At 44.3% G+C, this 26076-nt stretch overlaps 1 protein-coding gene across 1 annotated transcript in view; it reads left to right on the plus strand.

The window, feature by feature from the left end:
* Window positions 1-26076, plus strand: part of APBB1 (amyloid beta precursor protein binding family B member 1) — a gene marked incomplete in the record, with an annotated part of 88675 nt that overhangs the window by 53707 nt on the left and 8892 nt on the right. The window contains 6 exon segments of the mRNA XM_073612709.1: window positions 1447-1574; window positions 3844-3958; window positions 15864-15948; window positions 18514-18597; window positions 21189-21301; window positions 23173-23349. Coding sequence (XP_073468810.1) covers window positions 1447-1574; window positions 3844-3958; window positions 15864-15948; window positions 18514-18597; window positions 21189-21301; window positions 23173-23349 — 702 coding nt within the window.

Consider the following 26076-nt stretch of genomic DNA (forward strand, 5'->3'; position numbering starts at 1 on the left):
TACTGAGGCTCTGTGTCCCGTGATGTCCATCGAAAGAAAAGGATTTTACAGGTAAGCTGTTATAAAAAATCCTATTTTTGCCTTCATGCATAGAATTCATGAAGGTAAAAAACCTTCTGCCTTTAAAAACTACTTTATTCTTAGGCCTAAATAAGAATATACACCCACTGGCCACTTTATTAGGTACACCTGTTCAATTGCTTGGTAACACAAATTGCTAATTAGCCAATCACATGGCAGCAAATCAATGCATTTAGGCATCTAGACATGGTAAAGACTTACTGAAGTTCAAACTGAGCATCAGAATGGGGAAGAAAGGGGATTTAAGTGACTTTAAATGTGGTATAGTTGTTGATGCCAAATGGGCTGGTCTGAGTATTTCAAAAATTGCTGATCTACTGGGATTTTCACGCATAACCATCTCTCGGGTTTACAATGAATGGTGGGAAAAAGAGAAAATATCCAGTGAGCAGCAGTTGTGTGGAGGAAAATGCCCTGTTCAGGTCAGAGGAGAATGGGCAGACTGGTTCCAGATGACAGAAAGGCAACAGTAACTCAAATAACCACGTGTTACACCCAAGGTATACAGAATACCATCTCTGAATGCACAACACATCGAACCTTGAAGCAGATGTGCTGCAGCAGCAGAAGACCACACCGGTTGTCACCACTTGTCAGCTAAGAACAGGAAACTGAGGCTACAATTCGCACAGGATCACCAAAATTGGACAATAGAAGATTGGGGAAAACGTTGCTTAGTCTGATGAGTCTCGATTTAAGCTGCGACATTCAGATAGTAGGGTCGGAATTTGGCGTAAACAACATGAAAGCATGGATCCATCCATCCTTATATCAGCAGTTCAGGCTGGTGGTGGTGTGATGGTGTAGGAGATATTTTCTTGGCACACTTTGGGCCCCTTAGTACCAATTGAGCATCGTTTAAATGCCACGGCCTACCTTAGTATTGTTGCTGACCATGTCCATCCCTTTATGACTACCGTGTCCCCATCTTCTGATGGCTCCTCCCAGCAGGATAATGCACCATGTCACAAAGCTCCAATCATCTCACCCCTGGACAATGAGGTCACTGTACTCCAATGACCTCCACACTCACCACATCTCATCCAATAGAGCACCTTTGGGATGTGGTGCAACGAGGAATTCAGATCATGGATGTACAGCCGACAAATCTGCAGTAACTGCATGATGCTATTGTGTCACTGTGGACCAAAATCTCTGAGGAATGTTTCCAACACCTTGTTGAATCTATGCCACGAAGAATGAACAAAGTTCTGAAGGCAAAAGGGTACTAGCAACCCTTAGCAGGGTGAACCTAATAAAGTGGCCAGTGAGTGTATATTCTCATATAACTTCAGACTGCAGATCAGGATGTTATTATGTAGGAGATGTGGGTTGGAAGGTTTTACCAATTTGCTTATATTTTAGGGGAAAGACATGCTTCTGGTCTTGGATGAGGATTCTCTGAAGCTCTATGACTTCACAGGAGAGACACTGCTCCACTCCCAGCCTATTGTCAGCATCCGAGTGTGGGGTGTGGGACGGGATGACGGGAGGTGAGTACTTAATTATGATTGATGATAATTAGAGCTGTTCTGTGATGCAGTTATTACTAAGGCCTAGGAATAAAAGTAATATAGGTATATGGAAATAAAGGTAAGGGGAAACAATGGTAGATCATGTTCTCCAAAGTGGAGAAAGTCTGGAGGAACAGTGAATTGGGCATCAGTGTTGAAGGTCCGTATAGGACCAAACTGATGTCCGCATACTACGTGGCAACCAGTAGTTTCTTCAGATCTAGATATCAGAGAGCCAAAGATAAATGGCATAACCAAATGTGTGCAACCCTCAGATGGTAGGAGGATGAGGACACCTATTGGGGGTCAATGTTATTGTCCAAAGACATGGTAATTATCCTGGAATTATTTCACCAACCTCTTGTACCCCAATTAAACTATATAAATTGGGTCCACACCCTGCAAACAACCTCAACATGCCCAGGACTTTTGGATAAAGGTAGACAGCTTTATCTTGACTGCCTTAGGACTTGCTAACATGTTATCCGAAAACGTGCCCACTTGGCACATTATCCAAGTATGTTAAAGCTCTCCTTAGAATCATATATTTCTGTATTAAGAAGATCATGAACAAGGAAGATACCACTTTCTCCTTTAGCTGAGCAGAAACTGGTTTGTTGCAAACTTCTGTTGTGCAAACTTACCTATGAGCTTCAAGGTTAGCCACCAGAATGTAAACAAATTTGGGATCCTTGGATTAATTTCACTTGTACGCTCCTATTGCAGGAATCTGGTGTTGTATATTCTAATGGTAACTATTGGTATAAGAGTTGCTTGCTATGTGTATGAAATCTTTTGTACTTTCAGTGGCATTACCAGGTTTATATGTACCCACAACCCATAGACAGAGAGGACTTTGCTGGAGATGCAGATTAACATGGATATAAAGATGTCACAGCTAGAAGGCCTTTGGCATCTGGGGGGCAGTTTTAGTGGACTAATGAGTGAAATCCACATTATTAGATGATAGTATAGAAAGTGTTTGGAGAAAAAAGAACATATTAAAGTGGTAGTTAACCCTGTAAGCTTACCTGTAGGTACAATGAATATCACCTAAACGTGCACCAATTTAGGAGGTATTCGCATTGACAATGGCTGTTGACATCACCCACACATGAGCAGTGATGCTCTGCATTCACAGCCACACAGTATGCTGTGACATACAGAGCATCAAGCCGCGACTGTGGCAGCAGCAGCCCGGCCATTCAAACGGCTGGAGCCAACCAACCGGGAAGGAAGATCAGGTGAAGATGGAAGCCTTCTTCAATACCTGAAGCAGTTTTTTGTACTGCAGAGTAGTCTGGAGGAGGTTCGGGGAGGGACAAGACCTGTAAGTGTTGCTGTTCTGCAGCAGAGAAAAATGACGTCTCCTGTCCTGACTCTCCTATGTGACAGGGCCCTCTGTGGCAGAAGACAGAGGGTGATGGCAGTTGAGCAGATGTGTCAGGAGGATATGTTATCACAGCAATAATGTAGTCTCCCACTTCTCCAGGGAGCGATACATGGACAAGGTTGGGGAAAGCCAACACACATCCAAACTGAAAAGGGGGGGGGGGGGTTAAAGTTCTCAAAACACAAGATTGCCAGTAACAAGGGGTATATCACCCACAATATGGTTTGGTGTACTACAACTAACCACTTTCACTAGGGCTGGAGTCTTACATTGCTTTGTTGTTTTAACACACAGTAATATGCCTGTTTGGCTGTAGCGCGGTTCACTGACAACTTTAAAAAAAAAAACAACAAAGAAAAATTCAGAGCCCACTCACCAGCCAGCCTGCAACAAACCGAATTACCTTGTCTAACAGTTCACATTAAAACAGGGGTTTAGTTGGCCTAATCATTTTCACCTCCTTGGGGACATGTTTTTGCCATGGGTTGCTGCCGTTTTATATATTTCCTTGCCTTGTAGTGTCTTAAATTATATAAACCTGACTCTATGTGGTATCTATACTACTTAAATAACACTTACCTTGACCATCTGTCAGTGGGCCATTTTTCCTCTAACTGGAGGAGGTCCTGTATCCTTCCATATGCCATCATTTCTGAATTCCCTTCTGTGGAATATCTACAAATAATCTTGTACAATAAACTGATTATTGTGTGCCGATCTCTTCCTCACTAATTGTCTTTTCTGTCTGGTTGTGCTGCGGATGGACAGAGAGAGGTACAGTATATATCTGGTGATTGGTATTATACCTGATCGCTTAGCTCTTCTGTACCTCATACTTCCATTTCCTCATTGCAGGGACTTTGCCTATGTCGCCAGAGACAAACTGACACAGCTGCTGAAATGTCACGTGTTCCGATGTGAGGTCCCCGCAAAGGCCATTGCCACCGGTCTGCATGGGGTCTGCTCCCGTGTAAGTCTTAATTTCTCTAATGTTATTTCACTTTTTTTTTTGAGGGGTGAAAGCAGCATACAGAACACATTTGTGTAGCATTCTTGCCACAGTTCATATTATTAATTTAAAAAACTCCCTATATAAATATATGTGGTCTTCCTGCAGTTAATATTTTCTCCATTACTGACTTGCCATGTGTTATACTCTGTCTCTGGTGGAGGCAGCCATATTTGTAGAGGAGCAGAGTTTTGCTTCCTTCTGTCATGGCTGTTGAGCTGATGATTAATGGAGTCATGATTAATAGATGAATAGATGGAAGCAGGGAGATCCTTGCACTGCAGGTCCTTATGGACAGCTTTCTTTCCAGCACAGAGAACTTCAAATTTGTGGAGACTAACAGTCATAGGCAGCAGTGCATTAGATTTCGAACTGTAGATACAGTGGATATAAAAAGTCTACACACCCCTGTTAAAATGTCAGGTTTCTGTGATGTAAAAAAATGAGACAAAGATAAATCATTTCAAAACTTTTTCCACCTTTTAATGTAACCTATAAACTAAGTTTAAAAACAAACTGAAATCTTTTAGGTGGAGGGAAGTAAAAATAAAAAACTAAAATAATATGGTTGCATAAGTGTGCACACCCTTACACTAATACTTTGTTGAAGCACCTTTTGGTTTTATTACAGCACTCATTCTTTTTGGGTATGAGTCTATCAGCATGGCATATCTTGACTTGGCAATATTTGCCCACTCGTCTTTGAAAAAAACACTCCAAATCTGTTAGATTGTGAGGACATCTCCTGTGCACAGCCCTCTTCAGATCACCCCACAGATTTTTCAATTGGATTCAGGTCTGGGCCCTGGCTGGGCCATTCCAAAACTTTTATCTTCTTCTGGTGAAGCCATTCCTTTGTTGATTTGTATGTATGCTTTGGGTCATTGTCATGCTGAAAGATGAAGTTCCTCTTTATGTTCAGCTTTCTAGCAGAGGCCTGAAGGTTTTGTGCCAATATTGACTGGTCTTTGGAACTGTTCACAATTCCCTCTGACTAAGGCCCATGTTCCAGCTGCAGAACAACAGCCCCAAAGCATGATGCTGCCACCACCATGCTTCATGGTGGGTATGGTGTTCTTTTGTTGATGTGCAGTGTTGTTTTTACGCCAAACATATCTTTTGGAATTATGGCCAAAAAGTTCAACCTTGGTTTCATCAGATCATAGCACATTTCCCCACATGCTTTTGGGTGACTTCAGATGTGTTTTTGCAAAATTAAGCCGGGCTTGGATGTTTTTCTTGGTAAGAAAAAGCTTCCGTCTTGCCACTCTACCCCAGACATATGAAGAATACGGGAGATTGTTGTCACATGTACCACACAGCCAGTACTTGCCAAATATTCCTCCAGCTCCTTTAATGTTGCTGTAGGCCTCTTGGCAGCCTCCCTGACCAGTTGTCTTCTTGTCTTTTCATCGATTTTGGAGGGACATCCAGTTCTTGGTAATGTCATTGTTGTGCCATATTTTCTCCACTTGATGATGACCGTCTTCACTGTGTTCCATGGTATATCTAATGCCTTGGATATTCTCTTGTACCCTTCTCCTGACTGATACCTTTTAACAATGAGATCCCTCTGATGTTTTGGAAGCTCTCTGCGGACCATGGCTTTTGCTGTAGGATGCGACTGAGAAAGTGTCAGGAAAGACCTACTAGAACATCTGAAATGTATTTAGGGTTAATCAGAGGCACTTTAAATGATGGCAGGTGTGTACTGACTCCTATTTAACATGAGTTTGAACGTGATTGCTTTATTTTGAACACAGCTACATCCCCAGTTATAAGAGGGTGTGCACACTTATCCAGCCACATTTTTTTTATTTTTACTTCACCCCCTCTAAAAGATTTCAGTCTGTTTTTTAACTGAGTTGTACAGTTTATAGGTCAGATTAAAGGTGGAAAAGGTTCTGAAATGATTTATCTTTGTCTCATTTTTTTTTACATCAGAGACCTGAGATTTTAACAGGGGTGTGTAGACTTTTTATATCCACTGTATATATAAAGCTACAGAACAGGAATGCACTGCTATCAGGAGGAATTAAAGGCAAAAGGCAATGTTTTCAGGGCACTGCTTAGGCACAATTAACATTTCTAAATTTTACCTTTAACCACTTACCGTCTGGCGTATAACAGATTGATGTCCGGGAAGTGGTTCTGTTATCCTGATTGGGCGTCATATGACGTCCAGCAGGATAACATGCCGGCGCTTGCGCGATCGCAAGTGCGGTGTGTCAGTTTGACACGCGGCATCTCCGGTCATGATAAGAAGCCTCTGACAGAGGCTTCTTACCACGTGATCAGCTGTGACCAATCACAGCTGATCATCGTGTGAACCAGGAAGTGCCGGTAAACGTCATTCCTTGGTTTGTGCTGACAAGGAGAGCTGATCGGCGGCTCTCTCTGTCAGAGGGGGGGTCTGTGCTAATCAGTGCCCACCACAGTACCAATCAGTGTCCATCACAGTGCCAATCATTGCCCAGCATTAACACCTGTCAGTACCTGCCCAATCAGCGCCCATCAATGCCGCCTGTCAGTGCCCATCAGTGCTGCATATCAGTGCTACCCATCGGTGCCCATCAGTGCTGCATATCAGTCCTACCTGCCAGTGCCCATCAATTCTACATATCAGTGCCGACTCATCAGTGCCTGTCGGTGAAGGAGAAAACAAAATTTTATAACGGAAACAAAGAAAAACCTTTTTTTTAAATGTTGGCCTTTGTTAGTTTGTTTAGCAAAAAATAAAAACCCCAGAGGTGATCAAATACCACCAAAAGAAAGCTCTATTTGTGGGAAGAAAATGATAAAAATTTAGTTTAGGTACAGTGTTGCATGACCGAGCAATTGTCATTCAAAGTGCGACAGCGCTGAAAGCCCAAAATTGTCCTGGGCAGGAAGGGGCGAAAGTGCCTGGTATTGAAATGTTCCCTTCTTTTAATTTTAAGTCAACATTCGTCTACACACGCAGCAGCATTATTCCTTTATAGAAACACTGTGACGTGCATTCAGAGCAAAGTGACAGTGTCTGCTGATAGACGACTGCCACCCCCAGCAAGTAAAATTTACCAGTCTGCCCTCTCTCGCTGCCTCTCCTTTCTTTTGGAGCCCTCATTCAGTTGTTGTAATTAAACTGAGCTCTCGGGTATAGGGAGCATGAGACTTCCCCAGTATGACAGTGCTCTGGGCTGAGCGAGCCGGGCCCAAATGCTGTTATTTGATGGGGGGTTCAGTGACCTCTTCCAACTGGGTACATTTGGACACACAAGCTTTCTCAGGCTGGACTTCTCATTTGTATGGATTTTTGAACATTTTTTCAAAGTACAATCCACAGTGGAACACAATATAAAATGTCAATACAGGTATTGCATTTTAAGGTATATCTTAACCACACAAAGGAAAGTGCTGAGAGGGGTATACTCACTTTTGTTGCCAGCGGTTTAGACATTAATGGCTGTGTGTTGAGTTATTTTGAGGGGACAGCAAATTTACACTGTTATGCAAGCTGTACACTCACTACTTTACATTGTAGTGTCGTTTCAAGTGGCATTCCAAATAGAGCCTGTGCTCACCGCTTTGTCTCAGGAATCCATAATCTATGCGAAATGCACTGAGGCTAGTTGAGAGTTGCTGACGTCACATCCTGCCTCCGAACCGCAGCAAAATCGATGCTTGAATCACACGCCGGCTTCCTGAGACGGAGCGGCAAGCATAGGCTCCATTTGGAACGCTGGATAGACTTGGTGCCGGTCTAAAGGCATGTGAGTGAACACTTGATAAATCTTTTTTAAGCTAAATAAAGTAATTTCTTTATCGTACATCATGGGATACAGAGCCTTAAGAAATTACTTAATGGGTTATAGGCCACCTTCAGGTGTTGACACTGGTAAACCCAATCAAAGGAAGTTTACTCCCCTATATAACCCCTCCTCCTTCCAGGAGCACATCAGTTTTTTCGCCAGTGTCTAAGGTGTTGGTCACTAATGAAGAAGTGCTCTGAGGAGCTCCAGGAGGGATCTATGCTCGATTTAAATTCCTCCATAAAAAGAAGCCAGATCCATCCAGAAGTGCCACTGAGGCCTAAAGTGGATGGTGCCTGGGACCTCGTATCCGAAGCACGAGACAGTAATGCCTCACTTTTTAGGGCTAGACTCCAGGAACCCAGGGCTTAGGTCTTGTTACATTACCTCAAGCTTCCTGATGGGGTGCTTATACAAGGCCCAAGGCAGTTGGACCCCGTTTTTACAGACCCAGTCCTCGAAGGTTTGCTAAACGTAACCCGCCGTGATGGGTAAAAGTTGGATTTTCTGTTCAGCAAAATCCTGCGGCGAGGACAAGGTAAGGGAAGAAAACTTAGATATTAAAAACATCTTTGCATTTTCTTTCATTTAAGGAAAAGATGTTGCCATGCCTTAAAATCTCCTCTAGATGGAGTATATGCACATACCTTACTCTGTTGTCTCACAGTTTGCTCAGTTCCGTGTCTGGCTGCACAGCGTGTGGAAGGAGATTTTGCAAGGTAAAAAAAATCTGCTGCAAAAAATGTCTTTTTTTCTTCCCCTGATGGGACCAGAGGGTTAGGAGGACAGCAGCACTGCACCCCCCCTTACATTAAACCCCAACCCACCCCCCCCCACACACACACCGTGGGGGATGCGGAAGGTCCCGCTATTTTACTGCTAAAGTTTGCTACTGTGGCTGTATTTTTACACATGTCTGTGCCTCACTGCAGGAGGCTCTGCCGCCCCCCCCTGCCCCTCGTGTTGGGTCTGGGACCCGAAAAATAGGCACCATTTTAAATAAAAAAGGGGGCAGAACTATTTTGGAGGAGGTGGGGCCTATCACAGGTGCCGTGAAACATCCACGAGGACGCACGGCAGGCTAAAAGCAGATAAATATACAGCTGTGTCAGTCTCTCCTCTGCTGATGAGGAGGAAACAAGCTGCCTGCACACAGGGACACACAAGCTGTGGAACACATATGGGTTGCAAAACTGGCATTCCTGATACAGGAAGGACACTTTTCCAGCACTAGGCTGAACTTTATAGCAGCTTTAAAAAGTCATGACTATTTTCAGCGATTTAGTGCAATGTGTATAGCGCCTCTGTTTTTTGTACTTAGGACTATGCCTGCCAAAAAAGACACCATAAAAGACAAAAGAGTAAAGGTTTCACCCCCCGGCATTGGGATTTCCAGCTGTATTTCCATGATGTCATCCTCGCCTGAATTACCAATTATGGCAACTCAGGGTGAGCCATTGGAGCAAATTGAGGGTGTAGCTGCCTCTCACATCTCAGCACCTGTATACATGACTAAAGATGCCCTTTTCTCCTCCCTTCAGGGTCTGGAAGAAAGATTAGCGGCTTTAATCGCATCCTCCATTAAGATGGATAAGAAGCGTACTAGGTCCCCCTCCCCTGCTTCAGCTTTGCAAGGGGAACAGTGGGCACACGATGAGGTTTTACCCTCAATCAATCAGGAAGAGAAACAAACCAATGATTCTTCTGCAGAGAAAACGACGGTAGACTAACCTTTTTCAGCTTCTCAAATCCGAAAAATTGCTGATACAATTTCTTACAGAAATGGTTTGTTCCACTTTCATGCTGCCTCTAACAGAGTCTCATAAAAACTTGGCTTCTTCCTTAGGTTCTTTAAAACCTTCCCATCCTCTGCATGCATTTCCTGCACATGCATTACTTGAACAGCTTATTTTTGCAGAATGGGATAAACCAGATAAACATTTTCTCCCTCCTAAGAGGTTTTCAATTCTTTATCCTCTGGAGGAGAAATTCTCCAAAAGATGGAAAGTACCAGCAATTGACGCTGCAATTTCCAATGTGAATAATAACTTGTCCTGTAGACAATGCACAGATGCTTAAGGATTCAACAGATAAAAAGTTGGAATCCCTGCTAAAATGTGCTTTTTCCATAGCAGGTACCGTCACTTAGGCCGCAGTCGCCGCGATAGGCATCTGCCAATCCCTAAAGGACCAATTTAAACCCCTTAGAGAGCTTCCTACACAACAAGCTCGGGATTTGGCTGAAGGCATTATGCTTTGCCATAGATGCCATTAAAGACTCTATTCACCAGGCATCCCGCCTTACACTTATGCTTGTACATATGCGCAGAATCTTGTGGCTGAAACACCATGTTAAAACCTCCTAACTGGGTTCCCCTTTCATGGGGAGTGACTGTTTGGAGAAGATTTGGATAAATATATCAGACAATTTCTGCTGGGAAAAGTACTTTTTTACCAGTCAAAAGAAAATATAAACGCCCTTCATTTAAATGGCCTCTTTCCCCTGTGCCAGGGGATTCCGCCTCTAGGCAGTGGAGACGGCCTTCGCCGTCAGACTCTAGAGGAAAACCTCAGGGTCAGACCCAGGCTCAAAAGAAGCCCTGGGGTAGGAAATCTGCAAAACAGAATCCTAAAGCCTCATCATGAAGAGGCAACTCCCCTCGCCAGGGTGGGGGGAAAACTTCTGCAATTTTCAGAAGTCTGGAAAAAGGAAATTCAGGACAGATGGGTAATCTCCACAGTAACGCTGGGGTACAAGCTGGAATTTTGGGACTTTTCCCCCATCGCGCTTCCTGAGGTCAAGCGTTCCCAAAGATCCAGAGAAAAAACAGTCTCTGTTTCGGATATCTCAAGGGGTGATCATACAGATACCCACAAAAGAGCCAGGTCTGGGGTTTTATTCAAATCTTTTCATGGTACCAAAACCAAATGGAGATGTCAGACCCATTCTAGATCTAAGAAAGCTAAATCATTTCCTGAAGATCCGCTCCTTTCGTGTGGAGATAATCAGGTCAGTAGTTTCTATCCTTCTAGGAAGAGAACTTCTGGCGTAAATCGACATCAGGGATGCATATCTGCATGTCCCTATATTTCCTGCTCATCAAAAGTTTCTGCTGTTCGAGTTAGAACAGCAGCATTTTCAAGTTGTAGCCTTGCCCTTCGGGCTAGCCACAGCACCTTGGGTGTTCACCCAAGTGCTGGCCCCACCTCTAGCCAGGTTAAGGGCACAGGGCATAACAATCGTAGCGTACCTAGACTATTACTTATAGATCAATCAGTGACTCGCTTGGAGCAAAGAGTACGCACTACAACCAACTATCTGAAAAGTTTGGGTTGGATTCTCAACCTAGAGAAATCTTCCTTAATACCGCTAAGAAGGCTGGAGTACTTGGGTTTGATCATCGACACAGCCCAGGAAAGGGTGTTCTTGCCTCAAGCAAAAATCAACACCATAGGAGAGCTGGTGCGGAGGCTCAGGTCAAATGGCAATCCCTCCATTTGCCTCTGCATGAGGTTGCTAGGAACCATGGTAGCTTCATTCGAAGCAGTTCCCTATGCCCAGTTTCATTCAAGACTATTGCAAAACAGCATCCTGTCTGCTTGGAACGAAACAATTCAAGCTTTAGACTTGCCAATGCGGCTGTCCCCAAGAGTGGCCCAAAGCCTCACTTGGTGGTTATTAACCCAGAATCTGCTGAAAGGAAAATCCGTCAGACCAGTCATCTGGAAAGCGGTAACGACGGATGCCAGCCTCTCAGGCTGGGGAGAAGTACTAGAAAAGACAACTGTCCAGAGACAGTGGTCAAGAACTGAAATAATCTTGCCCATCAATATCCTAAAGATTCGGGCAGTATGTCTGCCTCTAAAGGCCTGGACTTTCAGGTTACGGGATTGTCCTGCCAGGATTCAATCTGACAATGCCACAGCTGTGGCCTATATCGATCACCAAGGGGGCACCAAAAGTCTCTCAGCGCAGAGAGAGACCATATTCTAACTTGGGCAGAAAGGCATGTTCCATGCCTTTCTGCAATCTTCATTCCAGGAGTAGAGAATTGGCAGGTGGACTACTTAAGTCACCAACAGTTATTCCCAGGGGAATGGTCTTTTCACCCTGACATATTTCGGGCTGTTTGTCAAAGATGAGGGACTCTGGACGTGGATCTTCTAGCATCCAGGTTCAACATGAAGTTGGTCAACTTTGTGGCCAGGACAAGGGATCCATTTGCATGTGGAATGGATGCGTTATGCCTCGTTTCCACTGAGCGGATCGTTTTGGTACGGTACGCTATTTTGGGTGTTTACATTATAAAAGTGGCCCATACAACCGAACCGTACCGCTCCATTCAGGGTCCTGCTTCAGATGTGGGGCCATAGAAAATGGAACGGTTCGGTTATGGCGGAGCTACGATACATTCCACTGATTGGCTGACAGAAAACCCTCTGCTGTGCTATGCTGAAGCATTTTTTCTAAACCCTGTATGGCCCCTTGTGGTCCCACTTGCAGTGGAAACGCTCACCAGAATAGACCGGACCATTCTAGGCCATTCAAACTGTACCAACCCGAACCGATCCGGCCCATGGAAACGAGGCATTAATGACCCCATGGGATCAGTTCTCACTGATCTATGCATTTCCCTCTATTAAGTTGCTGCCTCGACTTCTTTGCAGGATCAAGCTGGAAAGAAAGTCGATAATTCTGCTGGCACCAGCATGGCCCAGAAGGTCATGGTACGCAGAAATCGTAAAGATGGCAGTGGAGGGCCCATGATCCCTCCCACTATGGCCTGTTCTGTTCTCTCAGGGACCGATATTCCATCCTTCCTTACGTTCTCTAAATTTAATGGCTTGGCTATTGAAACCCACATTCTAAAGAAACGTGGGTTTTCCGGGTCAGTTATCTCTACCCTGATTAATGCTAGGAAGCCAGCTTCCAGAACTATATATTATAGAGTCTTGAAGGCTTATGTTTCCTGGTGTTAATCCAAGGGTTGGCACCCTCGGAGATACAGTGGGGGCGGAAAGTATTCAGACCCCCTTACATTTTTCAATCTTTGTTATATTGCAGCCATTTAGGTTCATTTTTTTTCCTCATTAATGTACTCACAACACCCCATATTGATAGAAAAACACAGAATTGTTGACATTTTTGCAGATTTATTAAAAAAGAAAAACTGAAATATCACATGGTGCTAAGTATTCAGACCCTTTGCTCAGTATTTAGTAGAAGCACCCTTTTGATCTAATACAGCCATGAGTCTTTTTGGGAAAGATTCAACAAGTTTTTCACACCTGGATTTGGGGATCCTCTGCCATTCCTCCTTGCAGATCCTCTCCAGTTCTGTCAGGTTGGATGGTAAACGTTGGTGGACAGCCATTTTTAGGTTTCTCCAGAGATGCTCAATTGGATTTAAGTCAGGGCTCTGGCTGGGCCATTCAAGAACAGTCACGGAGTTGTTGTGAAGCCACTCCTTCGTTATTTTAGCTGCGTGCTTAGGGTCATTGTCTTGTTGGAAGGTAAACCTTCGGCCCAGGCTGATGTCCTGAGCACTCTGGAGAAGGTTTTCGTCCAGGATATCCCTGTGCTTGGCCGCATTCATCTTTCCCTCGATTGCAACCAGTCGTCCTGTCCCTGCAGCTGAAAAACACCCCCACAGCATGATGGTGCCACCACTATGCTTCACTGTTGGGACAGGTGATGAGCAGTGCCTGGTTTTCTCCACACATACCGCTTAGAATTAAGGGCAAAAAGTTCTATCTTGGTCTCATTAGGCCAAAGAATCTTATTTCTCACCATCTTGGAGTCCTTTAGGTGTTTTTTTAGCAAACTCCATGCGGGCTTTCATGTGTCTTGCACTGAGGAGAGGCTTCCGTCGGGCCACTCTACCATAAAGCCCCGATTGGTTGAGGGCTGCAGTGATGGTTGACTTTCTACAACTTTCTCCTATCTCCCGACTCCATCTCTGGAGCCCAGCCACAGTGATTTTTGGGTTCTTCTTTACCTCTCTCACCAAGGCTCTTCTCCCCCGATAGCTCAGTTTGGCTGGACGGCCAGCTCTAGGAAGTGTTCTAGTCATCCCAAACGTCTTCCATTTAAGGATTATGGAGGCCACTGTGCTCTTAGAAACCTTAAGTGCAGCAGACATTTTTTTTTTAACCTTGGCCAGATCTGTGCCTTGCCACAATTCTGTCTCTGAGCTCTTCAGGCAGTTCCTTTGACCTCATGATTCTCATTTGCTCTGAAATGCACTGTGAGCTGTAAGGTCAGTGAAATATGTGATATTTCAGTTTTTCTTTTTTAATCTGAAAAAATGTCAACAATTCTGTGTTTTTCTGTCAATATGGGGTGCTGTGTGTACATTGAGGAAAAAAACGAACTTAAATGATTTTAGCAAATGGCTGCAATATAACAAAGAGTGAAAAATTTAAGGGGGTCTGAATACTTTCCGTCCCCACTATATATCATAGGCAGAATTCTTGCCTTTCTACAATTAAGGGTAGAAATGAAATTGGCCTTAAGTACTATTAAAGGCCAAGTCTCAGCTTTATCGGTCTTATTTCAAAGACCACTTGCTACTCATTATTTAGTCCAGGGCTTTATACAAGGGGTGACGCGGCTTAATCCACCCGTCAAACCTCCCTTGAACCCTTGGGACTTAAACTTAGTTTTGTCTGTGTTACAAAAACAGACATTTGAACCAAGACAACAGATTCCCCTAGTACTTCTGACAAGGAAGTTGGTATTTTTGGTTGCTATATCCTCAGCAAGGAGGGTTTCAGAATTGGCTGCTCTTTCTTGTAAGGGGCCATATTTGATTTTTCATGAGGACAGAGTGCTGTTACGCCCTCGTCCAGGCTTTTTGCCAAAAGTAATTTCAGGTTTTCACCTGAACCAAGATATTGTCCTGCCATTGTTTTTTTCCAAAACCATGTTCCAGGGAAGAAAAGTCACTACATTGTCTTGATGTGGTGAGAGCAGTGAAAATCTATTTAAAGAAAACTGCTCAGATTCGTAAGACTGATGTCTTATTTATTCTGCCGGAGGGTCCTAACAAAGGACAGGCAGCGTCGAAATCCACTGTCGCTAAGTGGATTCGGCAAGTGACAATTCAAACTTATGATTTAAGGGGTAAGATTCCCCCGTTTCAAGTTAAGGCGCATTCTACCAGGTCGGTTAGTGCTTCTTGGGCAGTGTGTCATCAGGCCTCCATGGCTCAGATCTGTAAGGCCGCAACTTGGTCTTCAGTGCATACATTCACAAAATTTTATCAGGTGGATGTAAGGAGTTATGAGGATATCGCCTTCGGGCACAGTGTGCTGCAAGCAGCAGTATAGATCCTCAAGTCTGGGTGTACCCTGTGGGTTGTCTTCTCCCACACCTTATGTGGCATTGCTATGGGACATCCCATGAAGTAATTACTTAAGGCTCTGTTTCCCATGATGTAAGATAAAGAAAATAGGATTTTAATTATAGCTTACCTGTAAGTCCTTGGAGTACATCATGGGACACAGAGGTCCCGCCCCTCTTTTGGGATACAAGTATATTGCTTTGCTACAAAAACTGATGTGCTCCTGGAAGGAGGAGGGGTTATATGGGGAGTAAACTTCCTTTGATTGGGTTTACCAGTGTCAACACCTGAAGGTGGCCCATAACCCATTAAGTAATTACTTAAGGCTCTGTGTCACATGATGTACTCCAAGAAAAGGATTTTATAGGGAAGCTGTAATAAAAATCCTATTATTGCGCAATGATGGCCATTTGTTTTGATGGGAGAATCAAGGAATACTAAATGATGGAGATATATGAAAAGATGATTGCTGCATCCACTGGTGAAAACTTTGGTGCATCTATATAGAGAACCAACTGAACTGTTTGAGCACTAGATAAAAATATAAAGATTGGGTTTGGCGCAGGTTCCTATTCATACCGATATACCATACACCACAATTAGTGGGGAAATTGTAGCTGCAGCCGACCTTGTATTTATAATATTGTATTTATAATATTGTTTTTACGCCGGTGACACCTATTGCACAATATAATATATAATCCACATCGCTGTCTTGTTTATCCATAGATTATGGCTGAGAGGCGCAGTACACGCTCACTGGTGGATGGACTTTTCATGGACCATTCGAGAATGGTGGACATTCCTTTCCAAGGTGCAGCATTGCAGCCTCAGACCTCATTCACACTTCTGTATTAGAAAGCACATGTGTTTTTACATCTATCCAACTGGCATTTTAGTGTTTCTTTTCTTGCATTGCTTTGAAATATTCACGTTTTCTTGGTGAAGTTCTGTGACAACGCTGTTCTCTTGTGTCTTTGTGCTAGCACTGTGCGCTTCCTTTGTTTGTTCTGTGGTGATGTTTGACTCCTTTTGTGCCTGCACTGTGATGGCCCTGTACTCCTTCTGTGTCAGTTCTGTGATGCTGCTGTACTCCTGTCTCCTTTGTGATCTTCTGTTTTCTCTCTGAGATGTTGCTGTACTCCTGTTTCTGATGGCCCTATATTCCTACTGTGTCTGCTCTGTGATGCCGCTGTATCTCTCCTGTGTCTGCTCTGTGATGCCACTGTATCTCTTCTGTGTCTGCTCTGTGATGCCGCTGTATCTCTCCTGTGTCTGCTCTCTATCTCTCCTGTGTCTGCTCTGGATCTCTCCTGTGTCTGCTCTGTGATGGCTCTGGATCTCTCCTGTGACTGCTCTGTGATGGCGATCTCTCCTGTGTCTGCTCTGTGATGGCTCTGGATCTCTCCTGTGTCTGCTCTGTGATGGCTCTGGATCTCTCCTGTGTCTGCTCTGTGATGGCTCTGGATCTCTCCTGTGTCTGCTCTGTGATGGCTCTGGATCTCTCCTGTGTCTGCTCTGTGATGGCTCTGGATCTCTCCTGTGTCTGCTCTGTGATGGCGATCTCTCCTGTGTCTGCTCTGTGATGGCTCTGGATCTCTCCTGTGTCTGCTCTGTGATGGCGATCTCTCCTGTGTCTGCTCTGTGATGGCTCTGGATCTCTCCTGTGTCTGCTCTGTGATGGCTCTGGATCTCTCCTGTGTCTGCTCTGTGATGGCTCTGGATCTCTCCTGTGTCTGCTCTGTGATGGCGATCTCTCCTGTGTCTGCTCTGTGATGGCTCTGGATCTCTCCTGTGTCTGCTCTGTGATGGCTCTGGATCTCTCCTGTGTCTGCTCTGTGATGGCGACCTCTCCTGTGTCTGCTCTGTGATGGCTCTGGATCTCTCCTGTGTCTGCTCTGTGATGGCTCTGGATCTCTCCTGTGTCTGCTCTGTGATGGCTCTGGATCTCTCCTGTGTCTGCTCTGTGATGGCTCTGGATCTCTCCTGTGTCTGCTCTGTGATGGCTCTGGATCTCTCCTGTGTCTGCTCTGTGTTAGAATATCAGAATTTATGAATGGTTGAGTTCTTATGATAATTGAATTATATATATAAATATATATATAAATGTATATATATCTTCTATGTTGGGAAAAGATGAAGCTATATAGGTTTTTATACTCATGAAAGTTTATGGTGGTATAGGCTTTGTATGCATTTCTTGGGAGAGATTCATCTCAAATATGGATACAATTTAGTGTCGACCAATTCACCTCCCCCATCGTAAGAGATAAAGTTACAATCTTTTCCAAAGACACAAAGTTTCAGTATGTTAAGAATATAAGCTGTTTCGTTACATTACTATATTTCTTGATTAGGATATTAACAAGAACACTGCATTTTAAATATATGTATACTAATATGTAGGATTTTATATGTTTAAAGGAAATATATATATTGTAAGTTAAATGATTCCTATTTTAGGTATCTTCATATAGTTCATAGCCCCACCCTTAGGAATGTTGGAGGGATTGAATTTCCCGGTCTTTTCTGAAGCTTTTTGGGCCATGCTCTTTGGAAAAAGTTGGGGGTTAATTGAAGGAGGACAGACAGGCTGTGGGGGAAGACTTACTTACACTTCAGTTCTCCATGAAGACAGACACACAGACACACACACACACATACACAGATCTCAAGACATTGAAGCTTTTACACACAGACATATCTGATTTAAACTTCATTTTAAGAATAATCTATTTTTGTATTCTACATTTTGACATTGTTTTTGTAACATTTTGCTAATTGATCATTAAATCAATTTTGGAGGTTTTACACGAGAACTTAATGGATTTTTCTTGGAACTTTTCTCATCAATATGAATTATTGAAATATAGTTATTAATACAGTAACAACTCGAATTCTACACTCTGTCATGGCTCTGGATCTCTCCTGTGTCTGCTCTGTGATGGCTCTGGATCTCTCCTGTGTCTGCTCTGTGTCTGCTCTGGATCTCTCCTGTGTCTGCTCTGTGATGGCTCTGGATCTCTCCAGTGTCTGCTCTGTGATGGCTCTGGATCTCTCCTGTGTCTGCTCTGTGATGGCTCTGGATCTCTCCTGTGTCTGCTCTGTGATGGCTCTGGATCTCTCCTGTGTCTGCTCTGTGGTGGTTCTGTATCTCTCCTGTGTCTGCTCTGTAGCTCTCCTGTGTTTTCTGTACTCGTACTGTTTTCCTTCATGGATAATATGAGCATGGAGGCCTCATTGGTAATCTCTTTCTGCAGGATGTTCATTATAGGCTGTTCTTGTCATGTTCTTGATAAACATAATTATCTTAATTGTCAGTTCAAACCACATGCAACCATAATTATCCTCTTCTGATCACCCTTTCCTTCTCTTTCAGTTGAATTTCCAGCCCCAAAGAATGAACAGGTACAGGGCTTCCAGGTGTACTATTTGGGCAATGTTCACGTCACCAGGCCTGTGGGTAAGTGCTATGGCCCTGTTTGACCCTTCCTGGTTGCCATTGATTCTGTGATGTGGCTTAGCAGTTTTATATCAGTGGTTCTCCCCGGCATAAATGCACCATCTGTTACTGGTCTGATAACCTGTAGAATGCTCCAGGTTGTGTGTCTTTAATTCTCCTCGGCAGGGCTACTCCCTCAAATACCGGTCTGATACGTGTAGTATACTCCATATGTTCAGCATGCATTTCACACAGTCCACACAGAGGTGTTCAAGAATCAATATTAACAACTTGACAACTGGGCACTTAAACCCCCCTCCTGCCCAGACCAATTTTCAGCTTTTGGTGCTCTCACACTTTGAATGACAATTACTCAGTCATGCAATACTCTACCCAAATGAAATTTTTGTCCTTTTTTTCATACAAATAGAGCTTTCTTTTGGTGGTATTTGATCACCTCTGGGTTTTTTAATTTTTTGCGCAATAAATGAAAAAAGACCAAAAATTTTGAAAAAAAAACACATTTTTCTTAGTTTCTGTAATAAAATTTTGCAAATTATTAATTTTTCTTCATAAATTTTGGCCACAATTTACACTGCTACATATCTTTTGATAAACATAACCCATATTAGTGGATATTATTTGGTCTGTGTGAAAGTTAGAGAGTCTACAAGCTGTGGTGCAAATCATAATAAATTGATCACACCTGATGTGCTGGTGGCCTATCTCATTTCTTGTGACCCGAACAATCCAGGAAAGTACAAATACCACCGAAATGACCCCTTTTTTTGAAAGTAGACATTCCAAGGTATTTAGAAGATGCATGGTGAGCTTTTTAATGTAATTTTTTCCCACAAGTCTTTGCAAAATGAAGATTTTTTTTTTTTTTTTCCCACAAAATTGTCATTGTAATAGGTTATTTCTCTCACATGGCATGTGTATACCACAAACGACACCCCAAAATACATTCTGCTACTCATCCTGAGTATGGGGATACCACATGTGTGGGACTTTTTCACAGCCTAGAGGCCCAACATGCAGGGAGCACCATCAGGTGTTCTAGGAGCATAAATTACACATCTAACTTGTTGACTACCTATTACAGTTTTGAAGGCCCTGGAGCACCAGGACAATGACACGTGACACTGACGTGGTACTGATTACAGATGTACTAATACGTGGCACTGATGACACGTGACACTGCTGACAGATGGCACTAATATGTGGCACTGATGACAGATGGCACTAATATGTGGCACTGATGACAGATGGCACTAATGCGTGGCACTGATGACAGATGGCACTAATGCGTGGCACTGATGACAGATGGCACTAATGCGTGGCACTGATGACAGATGGCACTAATGCGTGGCACTGATGACAGATGGCACTAATGCGTGGCACTGATGACACGTGACACTGACAGGTGGCACTGGTGACACTGACGAGAGATGGCACTTATATGTGGCACTGGGGACAGATGGCACCGACAGATACTGTGGTCACTTTATTATATGTTTTTTTTTTTTTTTTTTCAAGACATCACTGCAGCCGTTAGCTCTCCCTCCTCACACGCTGTCTCTGTGTGAGGAGGAGAGCCAGTGATGAGAGATGATCTCATATTTTTACATATGAGATCATCTCTCATTAGAAGCTCCGATCGCGCTGTAAATGGCCACTGTGATTGGCCATTTACAGCGATCTGTGACTGGCCGTGTCCAAGGAACACGGCCAGCGCAGAATTTCCCCGATGCGTGTCCGCGGGAGCGCGCATCACGGAAGCAAACAGGACGATGTCCAGGGACGCCCTCCCGGCAATTGGCATCCGCGCTGTAGCCATCTTTCGGCTATAGCGGGGGCGCGAAGTGGTTAACTAGTTCAGGTCCGCCCTATAGCAATTTAACTGCTATGTTAACAAGGCAGATTGCCGTTCTGTCAGTAGGGAAGGCTGTGATCTTGTGTTCCTGCAAAACGGCCATGGATCCATGCCTTTCCCCTAGTAAAAGCGCCTCCCACACAGTACATAAACACTGGCTAGGCACACAGCCCTTTGATAGCCCCTGATGTTAACCCCTTCCCAGCCAGTGTCAGTACAATGACAGTGGATATTTTTAGCACTGATCACTGTATTGGTGTCACTGGTGATCAAATACCACTAAAAGAAAGCTCCATTTGTGAGGACATACATTTTATTTGGGTACAGCGTAGCACAACCCCAGTTGTCAGTTAAAGTAACGCAGTGCCGTATTGCAGAAAAATGACCTGGTCATGAAGGGGGGTAAATCTTCCGGAGGTCAAGTGGTGCAGATCAATACTTCTACACCTCCTCTTCCATTGTGATCCTCAGGAATTCGGCTAGGGGGAACTGAGGCTCAGGGAAAACAAAGTGGAATTATTGGCCCGTAGAATTGAATTCTGTTTATCCAGTCATCCAGACACCAAAGCAAGATCCTCGCCATTTACCCTTTTTTTTTTTTATTTTTTTCTTTTCCAAAAAAAAAGTTTATTTATTTATTTTTATTTTCATTATTAACAAAGATAAATGTTAGAAAATCAGCAAGACTATGCAATCCAAGCTCTGTGTGATCTTTATTTCTCCTTTTGCCTTCCAGGAATGGATGTGATAAACAACAACCTGCAGACAGCGCTGAGCACGGATAGATCCAACTGGATCCCTGTCATCGTGAACGTGGCATCAGCAACTGTTACCGTCTTACATCAACAGGTGTGTGGACAGGAAAATGTCAGATTGAGCGTGAGGACTAATGCTACAGCAAACCTGGGCAAATTTGCGGCCCCAGAGCCTCATCTAGCCCTTTGGCTGTCCTTATGTGGCCCTCAATGCCTCTACTGTCTGCATGCCTCTCTTCGCCTGTCAGGCTTCCTCAGTGAGGGAGTTGATTAGCTCAGAGGCACACTGCTAGATACACTATATTGTCAAAAGTATTGGGACACCTGCCTTTTCATACACATGAAATGGCATCCCAGTCTTAGTCCGTGGGGTTCAATATTGAGTTGGCCCACCCTTTGCAGCTGTGAGAGCTTCAACTCTTCTGGGAAGGCTGTCCACAAGGTTTAGGAGTGTGTCTATGGGAATGTTTGACAATTCTTCCAGAACTGCATTTGTGAGGTCAGGCACTGATGTTGGATGAGAAGGCCTGGCTCTGAGTCTCCGCTCTAATTCATCCCAAAGGTGTTCTATCAGGTTGAGGTCAGGACTCTGTGCAGGACAGTCAAGTTCCTCCACCCCAAACTCACTCACTCATCCATGTCTTTATGGACCTTTGTGCACTGGTCCAAATCATTTGGTGGAGGGGGATTATGGTGTGGGGTTGCTTTTCAGCGGCTGGGCTTGGCCCCCTAGTTGCAGTGAATGGAACCTTTTAAGGCGTCAGCATGCCAAGACATTTTGGACAATATCATGCTCCCAACTTTGTGGGAACAGTTTGGGGATGGCCCCTTCCTGTTCCAACATGACTGCACATCAGTGCACATCGCAAGGTCTATAAAGACATGGATGAGCGAGTTTGGAGGGGAGGAACTTGACTGCCCTGCACAGAGTCCTGACCTCAACCCAATAGAATACCTTTGGGGTAGGGGTGCAATGGATCAAAAATCTCACGGATCGGATCGATCCTCGGATCAGAGTCACGGATCGGATCATTTTCGGATCAGCAAAAAAAAAAAGCCAAAAAAAACCCCACACAAATCTTGTTACACCCACCGGAGTTTCAGATTTAAAAGTTATTTTCAACACAAAACCGAGCTTATATGCATAAATACAGTATTTCTGCATATAAGCTCAGTTTTGTGTTGAAAATGGCTTTTAAATCTAAAACTCCGGTGGGTGTAACAAGATGTCCGCTTGCCCCCTTCTCACTCTATTATTATTGTACTGTGCAGGAGTGTGGGGTGTAGCAAGATGGCGGCGACAAAACATCACTTCCTGTCGAGACAGCGGCCGCTTCCGGGTGTACTAAGATGGCCGCCGCTCCGGAGCTAGGCCGAAGCCGCGGCCTTTCCTATGGCTGAGGCCGAAAAGTGCTCCGCGGATCGCGGGTGTGCCGATCCGCGGAGGGTGATCCGTATGGATCACGGATCGGCAACGATCCGTTGCACCCCTACTTTGGGGATGAATTAGAGCGGATACTGCGAGCCAGGCCTTCTCGTCCAACATCAGTGCCTGACCTCACAAATGCACTACTGGAAGAATGGTCAAACATTCCCATAGACCCACTCCTAAACCTTGTGGACGGCCTTCCCAGAAGAGTTGAAGCTGTTATAGCTGCAAAGGGTGGGCCAACTCAATATTGAACCCTACTGACGAAGACTGGGGTGCCATTAAAGGTCATGTAAAGGCAGGTGTCCCAATACTTTTGATATAATATAGGAGCTGATCGATACAGCGGGAAGGCTTGGTTCTGAAAACATGATCTGTCGGTGGCCCCTGAAGACTAGTTTGATAAACCCTGGGCTAAGATGATGATCATGGTCCACCATCAAAGAAGCCAGGCTCTACCCCTAGTAGGTCATTTTGCGTCAGCCGTATCTGTCATTTCCCTAACCATCTTCTTTTTTTTTTTTTTTTCCTTCCAGAGTGAGGAAACGATCACTGAGTGCCGCGTTCGCTTCCTGTCTTTTATGGGTGTCGGACGTGATGTTCACACGTTCGCCTTCATCATGGCAGAGGCTTCGGGAATATTTGTGTGCCACATGTTCTGGTGTGAACCCAATGCAGCTCACCTGTCGGAGGCGGTACAGGCTGCCTGCATGGTAAGAGAGAAGCTTATTTTATAATATTTCCTAAACATCCGTATGGGCCTCATTTATAACCACTTGCCATCCATCCTATAGCAGTTTTAGTGCTACAGGGCGGCTCTCCTGTGCGGAATCACATATATATATATATTACAACAGAAGCCAATCTGCGGGTGCTAGGCACTTGATGTCCTCCGGCACCTGCCAGTCGTCGATAATACACACGTTTTGGGGAGGAACAATGTTTTTATTTCTGGATTATGTTTTTTTTTTTTTTTTTTTTTTTTAGACCTTCACTTAGTGCTACAAAACCAACAACTGTAAAATCAGTCTGTATTTGCAATAAGGCATGATTGTTATACTCACTGTGGAACCTTAGGGGTTAATCCTCTGGATTGTGTAAAAAGGCTGTTTGGTCCTGTTTTCTATGATCCTCCCCTTCTACTGTCCTCAATCCATCTGCTGATAGAACAGAGCCTTGGGGACATTCTGTTGATGTTCAGTTTGGTGTGTATTGGTAGAGATTTTTTTTTTTTTGGGTGGGAGGGTGCATGTGATCAGCACAGAGCTAATCAGCACTGTCCAGACAAAATGTTAGGGGTCCTGCAGCTCAATAGGACAGTCAGAGGAGAATGAAAACTTTTCCTACAAGCTTTAATCAGACACTGATAGAAGTCACTGCTGATGAGAAAAGGTATTTAGCAGTTTATATTTACTAAACTAACTGCATTTCCATGTTCTGTGTGCTGTGGGAGACCAGATATAGTGAATGCAGGCTTCTGGGTTTAGTAACACTTTAACCTGTTGCTGCATGCATAACACACATGTGCAGTGGCAAAAGGATGAGCTTTAACCACTTCAGCCCCGGAAGAATTTACCCCCTTTCTGACCAGAGCACTTGTTGCGATTCGGCACTGCGTCGCTTTAACTGACAATTGCGTGGTCGTGCGATGTGGCTCCCAAACAAAATTGACGTCCTTTTTTTTCCCACAAATAGAGCTTTCTTTTGGTGGTATTTGATCATCTATGTGGTTTTTATTTTTTGCGCTATAAACAAAAATAGAGCGACAATTTTGAAAAAAACGCATTATTTTTTACTTTTTGCTTTAATAAATATCCCCCAAAAATATATAAAAAAACTATTTTTTTCCTCAGTTTAGGCCGATACGTATTCTTCTACTTATTTTTGTTAAAAAAAATTGCAATAAACGATTATTGATCGGTTTTCGCAAAAGTTATAGCGTTTACAAAATAGGGGATAGTTTTATGGCATTTTTATTAATTTTTTATTTTAATGGCGGCGATCAGAGATTTTTATCGTGACTGCGACATTATGGCGGACACATCGGACATTTTTGACACATTTTTGGGACCATTGTCATTTATACAGCGATCAGTGCTAAAAAAAATGCGCTGATTACTGTGTAAATGACACTGGCAGTGAAGGGGTTAACCACTAGGGGGGGGGGGGGTTAAGTATGTCCTAAGGAATGTTTCTAACTGTCAGGGGGTTGGGCTGTGTGTGATATCACTGTTCTCTGCTCTGATGACAGGGAGCAGAGAACAGTGACACTGTCACTAGGCAGAACGGGGAGATGCTTGTTTACGTTAGCATCTCCCCGTTCTTCCTCCCCATGAGGCAATCGCGGGTATCCCCACGGCGATCAAGTCCGTGGGACCCTCGACCCGACTCACGGAGCCTGCCGTGGGCGAGCGCGCGCCCGCTGACCGCCTCTTAAAGGGGAACGTACAGGTACGTGGTTTTGCCTGTACGTGCCCTTCTGCCACAGTATATCTTCGTGAGGCGGTCGGCAAGCGGTTAAAGCCTACATGCATCACTAGACGGCCAATGTTTCTGTGCTTAGAGTGCGTGTCCAGCAAAGAGCGCACCAAGAGTTGTCTTAGACAGCTCAGTCTAATGAGCAGTACCCCAGGGGACCGTTTCCTAATCTTGTGACCACTGTGATAGCCAATTACAGCGGTAACATGATTGATGATCCTTGCTACCCCAGGGCATTCAGAACTTTTTAGGGGAGATGCGGGGGTGTGCTGCATTGTTAGGCTTCATGTACACTACAGCTCATGAACTTGAGTCTAGAAGCTTTTGTTTTGTTTTTTTTTTGTTTTTTTTGCCAAAGCTCCTAAACTCAACTCCATAAAAGCCTGTGTGTTGACTCCCAGTTCCGGGGCCACACGAAGAGGCGGTAGGCAGAGCAAGCTCTCGCTGCACACCTCTCCAAACCGCATCCAAAGCCCGCTAATGCCTCGGCAACACCCCCATCCATCTCCGCTACCTGCCGAGATCCTCGTGGATTGGTTTGTGGAGCAATCCCACAACTGATCGCTCTCCTCTATTATGCAGCCCTTAGCCGACAAAGCGGCGGCCGCGGCCAAGATGGCGCTATAGAGGCTATGCAGTCTCACACAGGCACAGCAGCCAGCAATCCTACCTCACCTGCAGGCATAGCCCAGGCGGTTGTAGCCCTTTTTACACCCACTCTGGCTGCCACAGTGGATGCAGCAGTGCAGAGAGGTATGGAGCAGCTCCATATGGAACTCCAGAGCCAGGCTCAACGAATCTCTCATACAGAGGAGCAGATGGAGGATGATACTACAGCTAACGCTGCTGTCATTGCACGCCTTACACACTCTAATAGAGGATTGTGGGAAAATCGCTCACGACAAAATAATCTGCAAATTATTGGCTTGCCAGAATCATTCTCAAATGCACAGCTCACAGAT

Source organism: Aquarana catesbeiana, linkage group LG02 (assembly GCF_042186555.1).
Source record: "Aquarana catesbeiana isolate 2022-GZ linkage group LG02, ASM4218655v1, whole genome shotgun sequence".
Lineage (NCBI taxonomy): Eukaryota > Metazoa > Chordata > Amphibia > Anura > Ranidae > Aquarana > Aquarana catesbeiana.